At 36.5% G+C, this 21,952-nt stretch overlaps 1 protein-coding gene across 1 annotated transcript; it reads right to left on the bottom strand.

The window, feature by feature from the left end:
* Nucleotides 1–943: 943 nt before the first annotated feature.
* Nucleotides 944–21,897, bottom strand: LOC128554601 (guanylate-binding protein 2-like; the record flags this gene model as incomplete). Its single annotated transcript, XM_053535871.1, has 4 exons — nucleotides 21,769–21,897; nucleotides 2,007–2,137; nucleotides 1,688–1,875; nucleotides 944–1,077 (listed from the first exon to the last, which is right to left on the bottom strand). Coding segments are annotated over exons 2-4 (405 nt in total), but the record flags the coding sequence as incomplete, so codon positions are not given.
* Nucleotides 21,898–21,952: the final 55 nt, after the last annotated feature.

The following is a 21,952-nucleotide window of genomic DNA, read 5'->3' as shown; positions in this document are numbered from 1 at the left end:
TTTTGACACAAGCTGAAAACGAATATCAAACTTTTCCACTACTTTTTTAGTTGTCTTTTGAAGGGACATGCCTCCAGAATTATTGTACATGTAAGCGAGTACTAGAAAATATTTGTTCTTTTGTTTAGTGTGTTTTTATTGGTTAAAACATTCATCTTGAAAAAGCATTTTTTGTAAACATTTTCATTAATGGCTTAAACTTAAATCATTAATGACTTTTAATTTCTACGGACTATCTACACGTGTATTTTAAACGTTAGGTAAAGGTAAAATTTATTTACTGTCACTTTATGAAACAATTAATATAAGTTCTGTAGAGCTTTTGAGCGACCCCATTTAAAGAACAGTTAAAACAAATTACACCTTACCCCCAGCTATTGATGGTACCAATTTACAGCTAGGTTGGCTGAGGCAATCGTACCTTGCCCAAGGACACACTGCAATAGGAGTAGCCAGGATTCCAACCAGGGGCCTTCACCTCCTTTTTCCTTAACGACTGTCTTTAGTTCTAGGTTGTATGTTTTATTACACGGCTCCTTAGTTTAGTTATCAAGAAACTACATTCTTCTATTAAGTAATAGTTTTTACCATTGACCTGTAAGTCTTGGCTATTGCTATTATCCGATTTATAGTACAGCACAACATTTGGCAAAGGTAAAATCTTGGAGACAAAATTATGAAAATTTAACTCTGGCGTCATGTAATAAAACATTCTTGAATGGCTAACAGGTCAATGGTCAAAACTGTTAGTTTATAGAAGAATGTAGTTTCTTGATAACTAATTGCTTCCAACATATTAAATATTACACGTGTTTATATCGATCTGTTAAACTTACACGTTACCCTAATTGGTCAATACTTTTAATACTGTATTGATATTAGTTTGAAAGTTTAATCGTTTCTAAATGAAAAAAATGCAACAAAATGAATTAAATGAATAAACCTTATCGGGATCATCAATGCCCTCTGTATCAAGGAGAACAAGAACTTGTTCCTCTTGTGTTGGATGTGGCCTGCACATTACCCAAATACCTTTGGTGACTGCTTTTGGAGTATGACCTGTCTCAAATCCATTATCTACAACAACAACAACAACAACAACTGCAAAACAATTTGAATTGTTACCATTTCTATATAGGTCTATCAAATCCATCCTGGAGTTATGAAAGTATTCTTCAATGTAATACTTGCAGACACTATCAAATATATATTAGCACTGGATATATATATATATATATATATATATATATATATACTCAATCAACTATGCAGAAATTGTATTACATGACAATGATGAAGTCGTATCCTTTGCATTCATTTCAACGCCAAGGAGTCTGTTTAACCAGGCACCAGGGTATCTTTTCAAACCCAGAATTTGGCGATTCTAATTGAATTGAAACGTCTGCCTAAATTTGATGGTAGTTTAGGGTTCAGGAGTAACAAGTGACAGAAACGTTAATACATGTGTGTTTTTTTAAATATGTATGTGCAATATAAGCTGTTCAAACTGGAAGCAATCGAATGTTTCTAAAATACAATTAAATATAATTACAAATAACTAAAAAAGATAGTAGCACTAAAGCTATGATTCTCCAGAATGTGCTCGAGAAAGTTATTGCACCAGTAGTGTTATACGTATATCTAAATCTGATATATGCAGTTTGTGATATTTGCTCTAAAATACAACCTGCTTCTGTGTTTGCCAGTTTGTTAAGCAAGAACGACTTCCCAGTTCTCAGACTTCCAACCATTGATACGACGTTTAGAGTTTTCTCAATTTTGCTGAGTTCAGCTAGAGTTTCGTGATTTAAAGTTGTCTTGCCGTCAGTGTTGACAACCAGTCTCATTGGTGTTTCGAAAATCGGAGATACAAGTCTGGAATTAAAGTAAAGTGTTTATAATATGTGCTTATATGAACACGTGGACTAAATGCAAAATATGGTAATTTGACACAAGCGTTGATCTCCCGTTTGAATACCATTATAAAATTATAAGAATAATCATACTGTTTCGTAGATGTTTGCGCAGGTTTGTTGATGACCAAAGATCGACTGTCTGTAAGCTTTCGAGGTCCCGCTGGTTCTGTCATATTTTCTTGTCTTTTGCAAACGGTCGTATTATACTTTCCTCAGATTGCCTTTAAATGAATGGGTTAAACCGTCAGTCGAAAATCGATTAACAGAAAAAAAACGGCTGCTGGAAAATGCATATGGCTTTTGTGCACATTTATATGCTAATGTCAGACAAAGTGAATCATAAATTGGTATTTCAACTAGTGTTAGGGTGAGAAAGAAGATCATAGCTCTCCTTGATTTCGTCCCGGTTAGGGCACTTTGATGGTTTCCATGAATTGCCAATAAAACACAGACCTACCCTTGACAAAAAAGGTACACATTCATACTTATTTGAGGGACACACTGAATGCATTGAAGTTAGTTCTAACTTTAATTTTAATCAAACCGTGCTGACATCGTAACGTCAGCTGCTGGACATAGGTAACGTTCTCGTACATTCAATAATTATACCGACAATAAAATCATTTGTTTGAAGACGTGCACGTCTTAAGCATAGTCATCCATTTATTTTGCCAACAATAAAATTGTCGGATTTTAGTCGTGCACTTATTGAGCATACGCATCCAATAATTATGTCAACAATAAAATCGACTGCTTTTAGACGTGCACGTCTTTAAAATAAGCATCTAAATGAACAATTATGCCAACAAAAAATCCTCTGTTTTGAGACGTGCACGTCTTGAGCATACGCATCCAATAACTATGTCAACAATAAAATCGACTGCTTTTAGACGTCCACGTCTTTAAAATAAGCATCTAAATGAACAATTATGCCAACAAAAAATCCTCTGTTTTGAGACGTGCACGTCTTAAACATAAGCATCTATTAATTATACCAACAATAAAATCGTCTGTTTTGAGACGTGCATACGCATCCAATGATTATATCAACAATATATCGTCTGTTTTTGAGACGTGCACATATTTAGCATACGCATCCAATAATTATATCACGTCTTCAGCATATGCATCCAATAACTATATCAACAATAAAATCGACTGCTTTTAGACGTCCACTTCATTAAAATAAGCATCTAAATGAAACAATATGCCAACGAAAAATCCTCTGTTTTGAGACGTGCACGTCTTAAGCATAAGCATCTAATAATTATACCAACAATAAAATCGTCTGTTTTGAGACGTGCACGTCTTAAAACAAACACAAACATCCAAGAATTATGTCAACAGCAAAATCGTCTGTTTCAAGATGATCGACATACTGTACCGCTGATGTAGAATGATTCAAATGATAATTCAACAAGTTTAAGCTTCGACACTATTCACTTTTCATAAATGCATTATCTTCTATAAAACAGAACCTACTCGAGGTTTAAAAGGTACTTCACACAGTTTAAGAGGTATTCATGACCTTCACCTTCAATGTATTTAAAATTGTCATTTTAATGTTGATATGCCACTGATTGAGGAAGGTCACGCTCCAAGAGCCTCGCCAAAACAAAAGCCTGCATCAACGCATTGTATGTATAGATAATTGTATAAAAACCTATTGTTGAACAAGAACAATAGAAATAGTGGGGTATGTGAATGTTATTAATGTCGCTGTACCCGCTATTTAAATATAAATGAATCTAACTGATATTCTAGAACCACCAATTCATCTTTTTATACTATAAGTCCTGATTTGTCACGCATTTCAATTGTATCTACACTTTTAATAACGTGTAATAATGTTTGAAACAGAACGTACCAGAAACAACTACAAATGTATATGAACATTTCTATTCTTAAGGAAATACTATCACGGATTTCTCTTTTATGCGTGTTGATGAAGTAACGAAGCCTTTAATAGAGAATTCCTGGATGTATTGTTTGGTATTGTGTCTCCACAAGGATTGAATTAAAAGACTGTGTATCAAGACCTTTCATAAATATCTGTTAAATGCTTTTATTATATACCTTTATAAATTTTGTAAAAAATCGGCTGGTATTTCACAATTAAATATGAACAGACAGACTTAAATTCCGTATTGTACCTTTTAAATTCCGTATTGTGCCTTCCGTATTGTATGCTGTCGGACTATTTTCATTAATATGCATGACCCGACACATTTCTATAATTAGCGCACATAAAAACTTCAGTTAGTTCCATTTAATATCGATAAACATTGAAGATTTATTTCAAGAACGAAACAAGAATCAAAATGGTAAAGGTATATAATAAAAGGGTCATTATAACAGTAGCTAGATCTGGGACTTTGTATTCGGCTCGAGTGGATTTTGCAAGGTCGGATCACACTCGGCTCTTGCATCCTATTATATATTAATGCTGTTTATGTTTCTCGGATTTTTCTGGTTCTTATCCATAACCATTTCAAGTATGATTTTTCAGCATTATTTATGTATCATACTATGACCTGTTAATGATTTTTTCGCAAATTACTGTTAAATTTGACGTCCACGTCATTGACGTCGTTTGACGCTGACATCATTTTCTTTATCATTGTTTATGTTCATTGTGTACCCTGGGGAAGGCGGCTAACGTAGTCGAAAAGTGACTTGATGTCATTTGTAGTTTTGACAGATATCTGTATCATACCTTAGCATTGATTTAAATGTTTACGCATTGACAGGCTTTTACAGAAGGATATCTACCGGGATTTGACAAAAATTGTCTAAACATTGATTTTGCTAGTGTAAAATATTATTTTATTTGTTTTAATTGTTATATAAGGTTAGACAGTACAGTACACAAGCTTGGACATAATTAAGATCAGTACATTCTATCAAATTGATATATGAGGCATTTATGTAATTGTTTATTATATCAAACCCTCACGTTTTATACGTCAAATTGTCAGACAGTGCATATAACTGATGTTAGAGAATTGCTATATATTGCTGTTTTAGATATCTCGGATGGTCAGAAAGGGTCTAAGACAGACCTGGCTTAGGCCGGTTGTCCGGACTGAGACCTAGGAAAAGGGTCTCGTAGATATTAAGATTAAGTTAGGTTTTAGATATGACACTTGTTAAAATCAGACTTAAGAAGTTACAAAATGAATTATGAAAGTTATGAAGCGACTCCTAAGGGTTTGTTTCTGCTTAACTCGGCCGAGACCCGCTAAGAACCACTCCTAAGCAGCGGACGTATCATAGACGCATATTTCTCCAAGATGGCGGGCTCACCAACCCCCCGAATACTCTACGTTAAAACCCGTTACCCGGCACGGTACCGTGTAACTCTCCTAAAAAGGTCAACAACCACTACACTCCCCCCACTTTATCCCAAAAGGAGTGTAGCCTACCCTATTGCTCAATATGCATCCAAATATTAGAATTTTGAACCCAATTGTCAATAAAAACTCCCAAAATACCCATCCCATGAATTTAAAAAATTTGTGGAAATTTTTGTACGCCATTATGTCAAAAGAAATCCAGAATCAATGGCGGTCAGTTCAACGCACTCCGTCCCTGGGCAGTTCCAGCCATTTGGAATTTTAAACCAGTACTAAAAATGCAAACACCCGCAAGCAACTGACAGCTTGCAAGTTGCCTATGAGGCAACTCCCTCCTTGATTCGACCTACAAGGCCAATCAACATCTCCTTCTCAGACTACCAACATGGCAGACAGCAACGTCTTCTTTGCCCAACCTACGAGGTAGCCCACAAATTCCTTCCTTCTTGAAAAATAGACACATCACCCGTTCCAGTCACATTCCGAATGTCGTCCTTACACAGAATTTACTGGCCTCCCACTTCAACAAACCTCTCTACATGTACTGTTGCTTCTTTAGCCATCACTACCTGTCGACTCAGATGCACAACTTCCTGACTTCTGCACGACTCAAAGACCCCGGCATTTGCCACCACTTGTCCTCCTGCTCTCCCCACTATACAAGATCTTAAGAGATACGTCATAGACTGCCCCACCAGTGACCACAGACTTAGTCTCTACACCTTGTGCACGCCCTGCTGCACCGCCAGAGACAATCATCCCTGTGGACTTCCCTCATCTATTCTAGCGCTCCAATACAACTTCCCGAGACATTCTCTCCTTGTCACCAACCATCTACCACGCTAAATCACCGCCAAAAGCTACCACCTAAGTTTCGTACTTAGCCACTTTTTGATCTTGTGACATGCGAACTGGCACTGCCATTAGAGTTGATTCAACCACTCAACTACGCATCTGCTGTGCTGCCACGGCTACTCCAGTGCATCCCTTAACCATTTCACTGCCTATACTTCCAAGAAAGTACATCAAGCAGTCCCAAACCGACATTTACAACAACATCCCTTGATTATCTTCACTGCTACCCAATGATTTTACTACTCCATGGCCTCTAATGCACCTTTTATTTAATGCTTTGCTTCTGATTTCCAGGTACCACCCCGATACTACCTTGCAACTACCATTCTTGTGTCATACTTTACTGGAACTATTTAGCTCTTGAAATTTCAGGTTCTTCGCTAACATCCGCGATATCATCACACAAGAGGCGTACGACGTCCCTTGTCGCGATCTCTGTGTTCCTGCTTAATACTGCTGAGGAGGGGCTCTGCCTCCTGAGCCGATCCTACTCCCTCAAAATCTCTGTTACTTCCCCGCACCTGGCGCTTCCTATCCTGGTCCTTCCTCCCAGCAATCCCACTCAGCTGACTTTTGACACACCTGTTTTTCAAACAGTCCACCTGGAATTGCCTTGTTCTACCGCCCCTGGCTGAGTACCTCTGCTGACCCCTTTCTAAATCCACAGCCTTTCTCGGTGTTTTAGCCTTCTTCTCCCGGCAAACTCCTTCAGACCACTTCTGCCCTTGACCAGCCAACTTTCCAGCGCCACTGCTTGCCCTGTTCTCCTGACATTTAATGCAGACTGCCAACTCTGAGAGCACGTTGTCCCTGCATACCGTAATTCCCGCTACGAGCGGATTTCCGGGAAACTTCTCCACCATTAGTGGTATAACTTCATCATCAAAAATCATCATTCGCTTGGGCATGTTAAGAACTGCTCTTTTGTACAACAAGTTGAGCCCCAACAACATGTCTTGTTCTATCGGTGCCACGTTCAGGTATTCTTTGTACACTTTGGAACCAATCTGCAGCCTGACTGGACCCACTATAAATCCACTCATGGACAGCTCCTTACCAGCAGTCAGCAACTTTACATCCTTAACCATCCTTGGTCGAATCTTCAGAGCCTTAAACACCTCCTCTGAAATAATCGTGACCTCCACCGCCGTATCCACCACTGCCTGAACGTCTATACTACCCACTTGGATGTTCACTTTAAACCTTGATGCTGATGACAGCTTACAGATCTCTGCTACCTCCATTTCACCATAATCATCTGACCGCCTGCAATTACCGGCATGAACATCTGCTTCCCTGGTGAATGCCACTTTAGTCATTCCAGCTGCAGCTTCATCACCTGACTGCCTTCTTTCACTTTCACTGACTGTCGCACACCTATCTGTTTGTGTTGCTTCTGACCGCATATGCTGCCTTCCCGTCACAGTCCTACGTGGACTGCCACAATTCATTTCTGGTTCTCCAACTGCCTCTTTTGCAACCCTTGGCCTTTCCACACAGCAAACCGCTCTGGTTCCGTCTGTATTATTGTTAGAACAAACCCTGTTTACAACACTCCTGCCATTCTGATGCTGACCTTGACCTTCTGGACAATTCCTCTTCAAATGTCCTTTTGCCTGACAACGGTAACATCTACGTTCTGGGCAAGTTCGTCTGAAATGGCCCGTTTTACCACACAGGTAGCAAACGTCAGGACCTAGTGACCGTCTATCACCATCGTTACGCTCCCTGGCCATTTCTGCTAACAACTTTTCCACCGTTTTCTTAACTATCGCCTCTACCTCTGCTCTAGTCAAACTTGATGCAGCACCACTAACTCTGGTCTCACAGATCCTTGGACCCTCCACTTCCAGTTCACGTGTAAGACACGTGATCTTTGTTTTCCCATAAACCAATTGATGCACGTGCTGGTACCATTTCACGTGCTCCAATGCCTCTTCCATTGACTCATACTTCCTCATGCCAACATCTAGACCTGCTGCCTTGTCGTACAATCCTTGACAGAACCGTAATACGGCCTGTTCATTTGTATACCACTTGGGCAAATCACGGAACGCACGAGTCGCTAGGGTCAGGACACGGTCCTCCCATTCCTCTAAACTTTCGTCTTCTTCTTGCACAGCCTGCTGGAAATGCAGCCGTGCTGTTTCCACAAGTTCTTTCGCCCCAAACCGCAGTTCCAATTTCTTCATGAGACACCTGTACGACAGGTGTTCATTTCTTTCTGTAATCTTTGCATAGTAATCTGCCGCCTTCCCTTTTAAACACAAACAAAGACAATCAGCACACTCTTCATCCGTCCGTTCACATGCTTTCGCAAACAACAATTTCTGTTTGAAGGCTCTCCAGTTGTCTTTACCACCAAACACCAGATTCTTTGGCAATGACTGCAAACCACGGTATTTCCTGCGCTTCTTACATCTGACCTCTTCTTCAGAACTGCTATCCCCATCCGAAGTGTCCGACACTGGCACACTACGCTTTGCCGCCTTCACACCCCTTCTCTTCGTTCTTTTCACTGATTTTCTATGCTCCGCATCACTATCACTACCTGACTCTCCATCAGAAACAACCGCCTTCTTCGATTTACTTGTATGTTTCTCCACTGCAGGTTTATCCCCCTTTAATAACATGGCCAACATTTCCCTCAGCTCACTTGCCTTCATCTCATCCAACAACAGTGACTTTGTATCCTCTGCCATACTACTACAAGCAATTATAATTGTCTTCCGCAATTACATACAATGCATAAAGATACACCGCCTGCCTGTGCACCATCACTACCAGTTGCAAAATCCAAACAAATTACTGACACATTGACTAAAGCCACGGGCTAAAGTCACTTCTGCACAGCTCTCAATAACAGTACCACGGCCACTGGAACAGAACAAGTACACCTAATATTAGTTACCCTCCTCTACAAAGACCAAGTCGTCACCTAAATGATGAACAGGGATGGGCCCAATGAAATCTGGACAAGCCTTGTCTGCATAGAACCCTGCCTGGTTGCTTTTACACCTCAGCAAAAATACAAAAAAACAATCCTACCTTGTCTGCAGGTCTTGTTACAACCCGTTTCTTACCGCTGTTCTATCTTGCACCGCCCCTGGACACTATCTTCAAAAGGTATCTTGAACCGCACCTGCCTCCTTCCAATCTGCACCTCAGTACCCTATATAACTCTTAACAGTCCACTATTCCTACGAGGAATTCAATGCAAAATACAGTCACTGTTTAAATAACTACCACCAATTTCACGCTACGCCCGTGAGATTAATAAAGTCCTGCAACACCGTTTAACAACTGAAGTCAGTTCCACCAGATCTTATCAATTATCACACAGACTGTCACAAATTCCTATAACAGTTCTGTTCACTATTAAATAAAACACTGAAAATACCCAAATCCACAGTTTCAAACAACAATTTTGACAGCTGCTGTCAATCTTAACGTTTGTTATTATTTTTCCGGAACCATGTGCTTCTACACGTCCGCGCGCATGCGCCGAAATCCGCCGGCTTCCGTCGTCGTTTCTGTTCTCAAAAACCTCTTTCCCGGCCGATCCTGAATGACTTACTAAGTCAAGACAGCTTCTTCTCTAACCCCTCAACCTTCCTCGCTTCGAAGATCGTTTTATCAGAAAGCACTGTTGACTTCCCGGTCACGACGTTACCCCACCACAGCGGTTCTCTACGCTCTACCAAACCGCTCACTAGAGCAACCTACCGACCGTCTCCGCCTCAACAGTGAATCTGACCCTGCTCGCAGCGCCAATGAAGCGACTCCTAAGGGTTTGTTTCTGCTTAACTCGGCCGAGACCCGCTAAGAACCACTCCTAAGCAGCGGACGTATCATAGACGCATATTTCTCCAAGATGGCGGGCTCACCAACCCCCCGAATACTCTACGTTAAAACCCGTTACCCGGCACGGTACCGTGTAACTCTCCTAAAAAGGTCAACGACCACTACAGTTATGTACGAAATGTTCTGCTGTGTTTATAGCATCAAAACCGTTCAGACTCGTGTTGTGTTACGTTACACTATATAGTTTCAAACAATGTGATATGTCTAAAGACTGATTTTACTATGTAGTTTCAAACAATGTGATGATTTGTCTAAAGATTGATTTTGCTTTGTAGTTTCAAACAATGTGATATGTCTAAAGACTGATTTAACTATGTAGTTTTAAACAAAGTGATACGTCTAAAGATTGATTTTACTGTGTAGTTTCAAACAATGTAATATGTCTAACGGTTGATTTTACTATGTAGTTAAAAAAGACAGCATAAACGTTCAAGAACTATCGAAGAATTATCTAAAGTACATATTACTTAGCATGAAGTTTTTTCCTGGAGAGGTTTAAAAAATTATGTCCATTCCCGTTTTTGCAATCAGATAGGGTTTCTTTAGTCTAAATATTAAGCGTTATAATTAGTGTCATTGTGTTTAAGCTTATGTTCATATAAACTGAAAAGTGCTTGCAATAATAAATTCGATATGTTGATAATAAATTAAGGTAGCTCTGCACGTTTGATAAACCGGAAGTGTTTGCGTAACGTCATTTATCTGGAAAACGTAGAATAAAGCCTGGATTCGGCGTACGGAAATGCAAATCATTTTATATATTAAGAATTATGCTATTTTGAAATTATGAATGAGGTGGGTGGGGTACATGTTATGATTTCTGAGGAATTTCGAAGTTACTGTAAAACAAACTTTTTTTCCAATGTGACAATACATTAAAACCATGAAGTGCTGAACTCTTACTTTAATTAAAAGACTAAAGTGGGAAAAGTTATCAGTATGTTCATGTCACAATTTTCGGTGACAGTATTCTATGTCAGCTTGCATAACTGCGAAAAACTATAACATACATAATAAAGCTGAACTATCCGTGTAAAATTAGCTGAGAGCTATTTTTCTATTTCCATTTATTTCTTTTCTAAAAAACACATTACAATTTAGTAGGTGTTGGCAAAATTTGTCATTTTGTGCACATCCCTTTACACATTAAAGAGGTCCGAACTATAGGTATGGTGTGCGGGAAGGGCCCGAGCGCTTACGCAGTGCGCATTTCAGGGACTGTACTGCTCAAACAGATATATATAACTTTATCATAAGTCCGCAAAGTGCAACAAAAGAAATATCGGTATTAATTATGTACTAATATTATTAATTTACACAGTATGTCTGACAATGACATCAAGAATTCTTACTGACCTTTCGGAAAGCTGCATTTTCAAGTACATGTACCTGATATTTTCCACTTTGGTTAAAAAGCATTTTTACAATAAATAACTGACTACAAAAGGTAATAAAAATACCCTTGATCTAGAAAATTCTACAACCTACTAAACTTCAAAGTTTAAAATTATATTGTACATGTTTGCTTTAATTTAAGGTAAAAATTAAACTAGAACTTTATGATAAAAATCGAATAGATCATTTCGGACATGTTAGACAGTGAGAAAGCAAACATATCGTACGTATTAATTAGCATGGATGATTTGCACTGTGAATACATATTATTTACACTTAACATATAATTTCACGTGTACATACTCATATACATATAAATAGGGGTGTTTGTCATGGTATTCGATCCGATAAGGCCGTTTCTTGAGCTGCGAGCTGAATGAATAGTTACCGACTTCTATCCGCATGGCGCCTGGCATAGTGGTAGGAGTTGGGAGCTAATTGGAAAGCACAATAACGGTATCTCATAAGCCGAATTCAATAAAAGTGGCACTCTAATAAACAAGACCTTTACCTTTTAAACACTAGGAATATGTTTGTTTTATATATAAGATCAAAGCATTAACACTCGTGAAAATATAATGCATGTGACGTTCACTGTTGATATATAATTTTAATTATGTATTTTCACATTACACTAAAACAAACAAATACATTTTTGCATATTCATTTATATAAAAAAATAAACAAACAAACAAACCAAAACGGGAATAATTTTTATTTTGTTTGATGAGTAACACCGAAATGACACAATGAACTTTTCCACCAAAGGTTTTGTTGGTGGGGAAGACTCCAAGTGTCCCTCCAGACATGTTTTGGGGCTTAGACTAGTACCTAGATCGAGACACTAACCTCAGCTGGATGGCTTCCTTACGTGAAAAGTTTTACACATCAAGTGAGGGTTCCATCCCACGTCGGTAATGGGCGGGGAATCCGAAGCCAGCGACCATGACCATCACGTTTTTTGAAAGTAATACTTAAATATTCAATTAAATTTCATGAACATAAATGATACTCAAAATGATATTTACGGTCAGAAATTACAAATGGTTTGCCGAATACACCATACTTTTAATTACAAAAGTTTACATACCATGTGGGTCGGAAAGCACGAAATTTACGTTCTTGAACGTATATGTGAATCGTCATGTTTGAAATGTAAACAAAGGAATAAAAGTTACTGTTTTCATGTTCGGGGAAAAGATCGATCTGTGATTGTCAATGTTCCCGATACGGAATATATATGAATGTATAAACATGAGCCGTTTCATCTTACAGGACTTACAAAAACATTGTAAGCGATTGTTTATTTATTGTATTTATGTTCTAGTAACCTTTGACATTTTACTCGAGGACAAGCCGGGTTTGTAACATATACGTGTCTGTTGTGATAGGTCCAAAATTTAAACTAAAAGCTATATTGCATAAATTCCTCGTTATTTATGTACATACTATTCGATTGTTTAAAGGTTAGAATATCAGAAAATTGCAGAAAATAAAACATATCTTTGAAAAAGTCCCGATCTTTCATCATTTGTTTGGTTGGCTCATGATTACAAATTTAAGGCACTTCCGCCATCTTGAATTTAGAGTGACCTTCATTTGAAGTGTGAAAATATAGTGAACAAAAGCTTTCAAATGCAGCTGTTCCAGAATACAAAAACAGCTCAGTTTTCAAGAAGTGAACTAAAAGTAGCTGTATAAAAAGTAAAACTAAAATTTGGAAATAAACAAAGAAGATATTTTACCTGTATTTTTCCAAATTTTTGGTTAGATTTATACATCCTTTCAAAATACTTTATTAAAAATTCATGAATGACAAAAGTTAGTTCAAAGTTTCAATTAGTGCATAGGAGAATTGTCTTACTGAATAGAACTAAACTTATTACAAAATCTGTTTTCAAATCTGAGCACCTCGTGTATTAAAATTAAAATAAATCTGTACATATTGCTATTTTCAGCATACATAAAAGTAGTGCAATGTGCGGACAATGACTTTTATACGTATGGTGTACCAAACTGCCTAAAATTGTAAGACAAGTCTCAGACTTAATGTGAACAAGATTTGGCAACGATCCGAAATTCTTTTCAAGGATTGTCAAGTATAAGAAAGGTTTAATTTATTATAGTGGAATTTATGTACTTACGCGCTGCTTATCTCACGGAAAATTTGATGGAAATGGAATTTTCGGCACTTCCTGCGGTAACTACCGAAATTACTTAACGTAACTTTCTCACTCATACGTGGTTGTATATTTATAAATTATAAAAACAATCGAAATATTTGCTTTATCACGATATATGCAAATACTTTTAGACAATCTTGAACCATTAGGCCACAGTATTTCCGCATACTGGTCCGGGACAAGTTCGATGTGTACAGTGATTCCTTATTAGATGTTTCATGCCTCGTAAACTAACCAATTTTGATCTATCGATTTTTTAAACAATATGAGAATAATGCAGCATGTTTTTGAAAACACAGTGAGAATAAATCGCAGAAAAATGTACAGCCAAATATGTTAGGAGGTAATACAATTTATATACAATTGTAGATAACTACGAAACATTTTACAAAATGCAATCAGTTGAACTTCTCACGCGAAAACCTGATGATTAAAATCAGCAATATCTCAAAAGTAACTTTTCTGCATCTTGGTTCTTCGTTAAACAATGATATTTTTTCACATTTTCATAGATTTAAACTGATAATAAATGTGCATTGAAATTCCGGCATATAAATGGACATTGACTTTACATTACTGCTGTGTTGACAGCATAGGCACAAGACCACAGTTATTTGCCCTTGGTTGACCACAATACGGAAGTATACGGAAGTGGTTACGCGGAAAATAGTTCCTCTGTTTGATGGTGAATATTGGTGATTTTTTGAGTGAAAGACCTGCAATAAATGGCATGATTTAATAGAGGAGATATGAAATAGAAGGTACATGTACAATTTGACAGAATGAGAATGTCAGAATATGCATAACATGACTTTTTGATAGGGCCTGTTTTGCCTGTTTGCGGCCATCTAGAGAGTATTCTTCATACGCATGTGATTTGGTTCAAAATGGTGGAAAAAAGAGCCGGTCAACCCAATGTTTACTGTGGCTGGATTTGTTTCTCTTGAATAGTTCTGTTGAGTCCAGGTATTTTTATAGGGGTTGGAATGCATGCAAAATTGTTATAGTGTCCAGTGCCTATATAAAACATATAGTAAAAATAACTGTGGTCTTAGGCCTAGCAGAAACAGCGGTCCAGTACTAAGACTGTCTACGAAACCAAGGATAACGAGTCCTTTTTCTGAAAATTACGAACATTGGGATCACTGTTCAGTATACACCTGAAAATGATAGACTTGCTATTTGCCGAGTGCACACTTGTTTTCTATCGTCGTTAATATAAAGTAGACTAGTAAATATTCGTACACATGCATAATCTCATTAACACTTCTTTAATGTATTTTCTCTGAAATAACAAATAACTGGCTCAACTGAGACACCATACTTTAAAGTAAATTCAGTTTATTCACCACGAGGTTCAAAATGCACGGGAGTCTCGTGATAATACATGCCTTTAATTTCACATGGTTGAAGTGTAAACAAAGAGTTAAATTTGCTTCGTTTTATTTCTCACGGAAAAGATCGGACGGTTTTTTATATTGGAATAATTACATCTATGCATTTAAAGTTGAAAGTTGATTATTTTCTACAGGACGTAAAACTGAAACAATTAAGCACTTTTACTTTTTCAGCAATGTTCCTCAGGTGAACTTTGACATTGTTTACGAAGAGAAATCAGTTTTGTGTCATCTTGAAATGCGTTGTTCGGCTGAAACGTATAGTTCCCGGAAAAGATCTAAAATGGTTTATTTTGGGGATTTTTGTTTTATTTATACATTCAACACAATGTGTAATATTTCCAGTTTTTGAAAATGATTGAAATTCAACTTTATTTTAGAAAAAGTTTCGATCTTTCAGTAATATTTTGTCAGCGGATGCTTACATATTTTAAGTGAAACGGCTTTCTTGTCCAAGAGAGGTGCGTAAAGCAAAAACCTATCATTACACATTGCGTTTATTCTTTAAATGTGATGGATCGGTAACAGATTAAGGAGATCGGACAGTGAAAAACTATACTAAATGGATATCTCTAACCATGAATAAGGAGACATACATATTTCAGTAAGGAATCTCAGGTAAAAGAACAATCATATATTTTATTCCTTGAAATAAACATGGCGGCGAAATATCTTAGGAAAACTGTGCACGTGTTTTGCGCATTAGAATGTTTAACGACATTTTCTTGAAAAAGTAACGCTCGTATGCACTATTTTGGCATTTCTTTGATTTGAAAATAAATGTTTTATAACAATTTAGGTTGCATACGATACCGAAATTTGCACCAAAAATGTTCACTCATTTTCTTCCAAAGCACTGTGGAGATAGGGTTCAGCGTAGCTTTCATGCTCGCAAGTTTACCTACAGATATATCTTTTCAATTTTTATCATATATTTTTTGTGTTCTTGCATTTTGAAAGCTGTTTCGAGGGTCCTGATTTTTCACATGGATTTCTAATTTCAATTTGCGGAAATACCTTAATGTTAGTAGGTCGTGATGTCCATGAAGCCGTGTAAGTGATAATTTTGATGTCACGTTGGATTTATTTTATAATTGTGAGTGATAGTTAAGGGGACGCATATTGCTACATTCACAATTCATACAGAAATGCGGAAGGGGTGCATATTCAAGAAATCGATGGTGGGAAAATAAAAACATATTCCTAAACTGATATAAAACTGATGGACACCTGTAATATTCAGTATTTTGTGGGTAAGGATGTGGTACTATGAATGTAATAGGAAAACAGAGGTCTTTGTGAAAGTACATTCAACACAAAATATTAAGCTTTTGTATAAGGAAAAAACAGGTTTTTTACAATAACAGTGTTCCAAATAATGTTGAAGGGATGAGATTTTCTTTCTAACACACCAGGTTTGCTTAAACATGTAAAAATTTAACGCCATGTCATTTCAGCTCGGGATGGACGCCATATTTCTCATTGATAAAAATGTAAACAAAAAAAATCAGAGTGGGGTTAGCATTGCAAGGGCATAACATGACATTCTACACAATGAATACCTTAGAACAGATATCTAAGATGCTACACAGGTCAGGCGGGTTAAATGCATAATGGCGATCACTTGAAATTCATCTTGAAAAGGTGGTTAATTTTAGTTTATTTACATGGTTTTTAATTTTCCCACGACTTCTCGGCGATTCACTGCAAATGTATTACTGCGCCGGACGAAAGGTAACTCTAATAAACAACGGGAGACAACTTAGGTGTCAGCACGTGTACGATTTTTAAAAAAACATGTCGATGATTATAATTTCTTATCAAATAATGAACCCTATTCAGATATTCGTCTTTAATATTAGAAAATTATTAATTTCTGTGGACATTTGTCAAAAAATATTACTTACATTGGACTACTTTGCGCATCAAACTGGTTTCCGCTTCAGTTGTGAGGCACTTCCGTTATACTTTTTGACAACAATAACAAAACATAAAATGAATCAATAGTCACTTATAAACCGACTGCTACTTAAATCAGTGAAAGTAAAGTTGTTGTTACAACATTATACATGTTTGTACGTTATGAGATAAAGTTTATCTTGAACTGCATAATCCATTAATTACGTTTAGATGATATTGCATTTACAACTTATTTGACCCCATTTTTTTACGTGAATGACAGCATTCTCGTGCAACTCGTGCAAACAGAATTATGAAAAGTATGGTGGAGAATTCAAGGACAAATTATAAATGACATTAAAGTGAGGATAACTGTATATTCGTCCAGTTTTGATCATTGACATGCCTGCTGTGTATTAGTAACTTTTGTGAACAAGATTAGAATGTTACTTTTGCACATATACACATTGATTGGACCTCTCAACCAAATTTCATACCTTATTTTAGGGATTTTTAAGACAATACATTTTCAAAAGTTTGTTGAATGTGTTTTGATATTTAAGTGCATTGTAGTTCATGAATACCAAGTTAAAAATTAATAATGGCAACATTTCTAGGCCCTTATTGTAAGCCACTAGACTTCTGTAACGATAAATGTTTAATGTATTAAGGGGAATATACTCTTTTAGTTTTGGAATGTGGCATTCCTTGACCACCGTATTTTCTTATGCACTACTTTGTAAACAAACTAAATAATGTGTTTTAGCTTACATATGCGAAATGAAAAGCAAGACAGTGACCATATTTCACATTCTTTCTTTAAATTAGAATCTGTAGGACATTGATAAATGTTTGGACAAGGTGAAGCACTATTATTTTCGCACCAAAAAGTCTTAATTGTTGACTTTGAATGTACACAAGAAGTCTTATGTAATTCAACAATAACTTTCTTGTTTCAGTTTTCTCATTTTTGTTTTAGTGAGCAATCCTTTGTGTACTTATAACAGTTGAAACAGTATCCATTTCATGTACCAAAACCTTGTACTTTTTTGCAGGTAAATTTTATCATACCCCACCCACTTTTTTCTAATTTCAAAGTATGCGTCCCCTTAAGTGATCAGCAAGATCGGACGGTGGGATGTTATAAAAAAAGTGATGCTGTATTTAGATTAGAAAGTGAATCGTACTATACAATAAGGAAATCCAAGGTAAAATACTACTTTTATTTAGTTCACTGAAGAAAACATGGCGGACATATTTTTGTAAAAAAAGCGGTGCACGTGTGATTTGTGTAACACAGCTTTACGACGATTTCTTAGAAAACTAACGCTCAGCTCATTTACACTGACATATCCTTGATTTATTAATATATATATTGTATAAATATGAGAGACTTACGGTACCAAATATTTGCACCGAAACTTTCTATGCATTTTCTTCTAGTACACTGTTAGAACATGCTTTTGAGTGTTTTTATACTTTATAATTTACTTGGAGATACATTTTCTCATTATGGTTAGTTTCTCTTTGATCCCCGTGCATTTCTCGTGTTGTTACAACAATTTCAGTTTTACATAGGAACTTTACATATGTCAAAATAGCATATGCCTTAATCGAAACCTGTGAGTAAATTTTATTATAATGGCACTGATGCTATATTTCTAAAGTCAAAATATGGTATTAAAACATATGACGCGTTGAATAAGTCAAAATAATGTCTAAAATTAGCATGAAATGTCCGGTTCACTTTAATCATGGTCAAATATTTTTAAACTAAGCACACAGACCTATACAATTTATTTCATCAAATGATAGACCATGTCTTTTTTCACAATTGTGAGAAGTTTCATCAAAATCCACATTATAGAAAAAATTTCGCGAAAATGTTATGAATGTTATTATTTTCCCATAGACTCCCATTATGAAATATTACGTGAGGTCCATATTTCTCATAACAGTCTAGCAAAACAAGCACACTACCCTATGTTTTGTTTGCTAAATTTTCTGGGTATAATCTGAAGTTTTGAAAAATCAAAGTTGAATCAAATTCTACGTTGTAGAAAATATTTCGATCCAAACGTGCAGAATTACCTTAATTAAGGTTCATGTAAAGTGTTTGGAGACCACCCCTCAGGTGAATTTTGATTTTGGAAATTTATTCTTCGAAGACCGTTTCTATTTATTATAAATACACTGAATTGTTAAGAGGAAGTAGGGAATAAATTATACAAAGGTAAGCTTCTTTGAGACTAAGTATTTTGTCTAAAATTACACGTACTTCGACCGTCACGGTTCTATTTTGTAGAAAATATCAAACTTTTTTTTTCAAAAGTATTTTTTCTTTAAATACGTTTTGTTTGTGTCTGTAACATATTTATCTAGGTACTCCTAGTATTAAAATACAGTTAACTTACATATTTTCTGAATTATAGGAGTATTTTGTCATTTTGACAGCTCTACTTTCACTTTCGTTTTGCAATTTTGGCAACTTTTTGAAATGTAGATGTATTGTAGCAATTTTAACGCTGGGAGTACCTGGAGAAATATGTTAGGCACACAATAAGTACAGACCTAATGTCAAAATATTTTTGAAAAACAAGTTTGATATTTTTTACAAAACAGAATGTGAACAAGCAAAGTACATGTCATATAAGAGAAATATATTATTGTACCGAACAAAACAACCTGTCTTGAATGACAGGTCTACTCTTTCTGAACAGTTTGGTATACAATGTATGAAAAACAAAAGCCTATGAGGTCTCAAAACATGAAACAAAAATTCAGTCGAGAGGCAGTCTCAAACACTTTACATGAACCTTAATTAAGGTGATTCCATTTTAGTTATGGTAAGGATTGGTAACTCTAAGGTAAATCTAAAAACAATACACAAATTGCTTTAATCAGATATTCTAAATTCGATGGAGGACCTTTGACCATGGTGTAAACTGTTTATACATTTAAACTCTAAACCGAGGCACAGATAGTAGATAAAATACCTGTTCACTATCACAATTACTTAACTAGTACAGCTGTTATTCCATGAACTGAATGTGGAAGTACTGATCGGTAGAGCTAGTTTACTACCGTCATGGATGAAATCTCATTATGCAAATAAGCAAGATATAGAGATTTAACTGGAACAACACACAAGGTAATCATTTATTAGGATTTATAAGTTTTATTCTGTATTTAAACATGTTTGTATTGCCGTATATTTAGAACTAACATTTTCAAATAGATAAATGACAAGATACTGTTCGCACAAAGCGGAGCTAATTATAAGGATAATTATCCTTAATGAGATTCGGCTTTCCTCCTCTATTTTAAGGCCGGTGTAATGAAGTATTTCGACCCCCATAGAATAATGACCCCCCGGTCATTATTTTATAGAAAAAGTGACCCCCCGGTCATAGTATTATGACCTCCGGATCATAGTACTATGACTCCCCCACGTGAAGTAAACTGAACCTCACGAAGAATATTGACTCCCATAAAAAACGAGCCCCGGTCATTTGGTCAAATTTAGTGATAACTCATGTTATCTAAGGCCTAATTGCTGCATTTTATGCCCCCACTCGGGGAAGGGGGACATACAGATTTGCCCTTGTTCGTCCGTCCGTCCGTCCTTCCGTTTGACCCTTAGCCCCGGATACCATCACTTGACACAGAAATCAGAGCATTCCGCAACGGGAAAAGGAATTCTATTTCTAGGCGCTGTATCTTGGTGTATACATTTTTTTTTCAGGAAAATAACAATTCACAATACGTTCACAAAACACACCAGTGTCAATAATCCCTGCAAACTTCGGTATGAAGTAATTCTTCAGAAGAAAACTGCACAAGAAACTGTTAGCATAGAACTTAGTATTAATAGAAGTTGCAATACTTAGCAGTGGCAGTAAAGTACGGTAGCGGCAACAATAGAAAGTAGTAGTAGTAGTAGTAGTAGTAGTAGTAGTAGTAGTGGCAGTGGCAGTGGTAGTGGCAGTTGCAGTAGCAGCAGCAGCAGCACCAGCAGCAAAGGAATAAGTGACAGCAACAACAGCAGCAGGAGAAGAAGAAGTAGATGTACAAGACGTATTAGTGGAATCAGGTATAGTAGTATCAGTAGTAGCAGTTGTAGTAGTAGTAGTAGTAGAAGTAGTAGTAGTAGTAGAAGAAGAAAAAGAAGTACATGCAGTAATAGCAATAGAAGTAGCGGCACCATGCAGTAGTAGTAGTACAATCAAAATGTTAACTATTGGCAATGGAGGGTATTAGAGTTGTAGATCTAGTAAAATTGTCCGTTAGGTTTGGTGGGGATCACTTTTTAATAGATATTATCGTCGAAAGTCTTTTTAGGAGCCGGTGTTTTACAAGGAAAGAGTAACTTTTTTAAATAGAATAATGTCCGGGAATCGATACTGTATGAGAGTTCGAATGTAGTAGTTTCGGCAGTGAGTATTTTACATGGAAGGAGTCACTTTTTCTATAGAATAATAACCGGGGTCGTTATTCTATGAGATTCGAAGGGAGTCATCTTTAGGGAGTCAGTATTTTACTTGGAGGGGTCAGTTTTTCTATAGAATAATGACCGGGGGGTCGTTATTCTATAGAGTTTTCAAAGGGAGTCAGTTTTTTATAAGGGGAGTCAATATTTTACAGGAAAGGAGTCACATTTCCTATAGAATAATGACCGGGGGGTCGTTATTCTATGGGGGTCGAAATACTTCATTACACCAGCATTGTTACGCATGTTTTATTGTTTACTACCACAGTTTTCAATAATAATTCTTAGAAAGAGCCGAAATAGCTTGCCTTCAGTTGACTCTTGTTCATAACTGTTTTTTAATGATAATGAATACAAAAAGAAGAAAAAGAACAAAAAGAAAAAAAATGACATAGAAAATTGTAAACAGTTTACCTTGAAGGATTTTCCGTATTTTGTCCGCTGCAGGCACTGTCCTTAATTAAGTACTTGATATTCTAAACGAACGTAAGCGTAGCGTATTTGGAGATGTACTTTAATCAGATTGCTATTTATCAGACAATGCAAAATCATTTACTATTTTTATGATTGCATGTTGGAAGTAATTACCTGAAAGGCT

This window comes from Mercenaria mercenaria, unplaced genomic scaffold, assembly GCF_021730395.1.
Source record: "Mercenaria mercenaria strain notata unplaced genomic scaffold, MADL_Memer_1 contig_561, whole genome shotgun sequence".
Taxonomy (NCBI): domain Eukaryota; kingdom Metazoa; phylum Mollusca; class Bivalvia; order Venerida; family Veneridae; genus Mercenaria; species Mercenaria mercenaria.
This window is presented reverse-complemented; position numbering and strand designations above follow the sequence as displayed.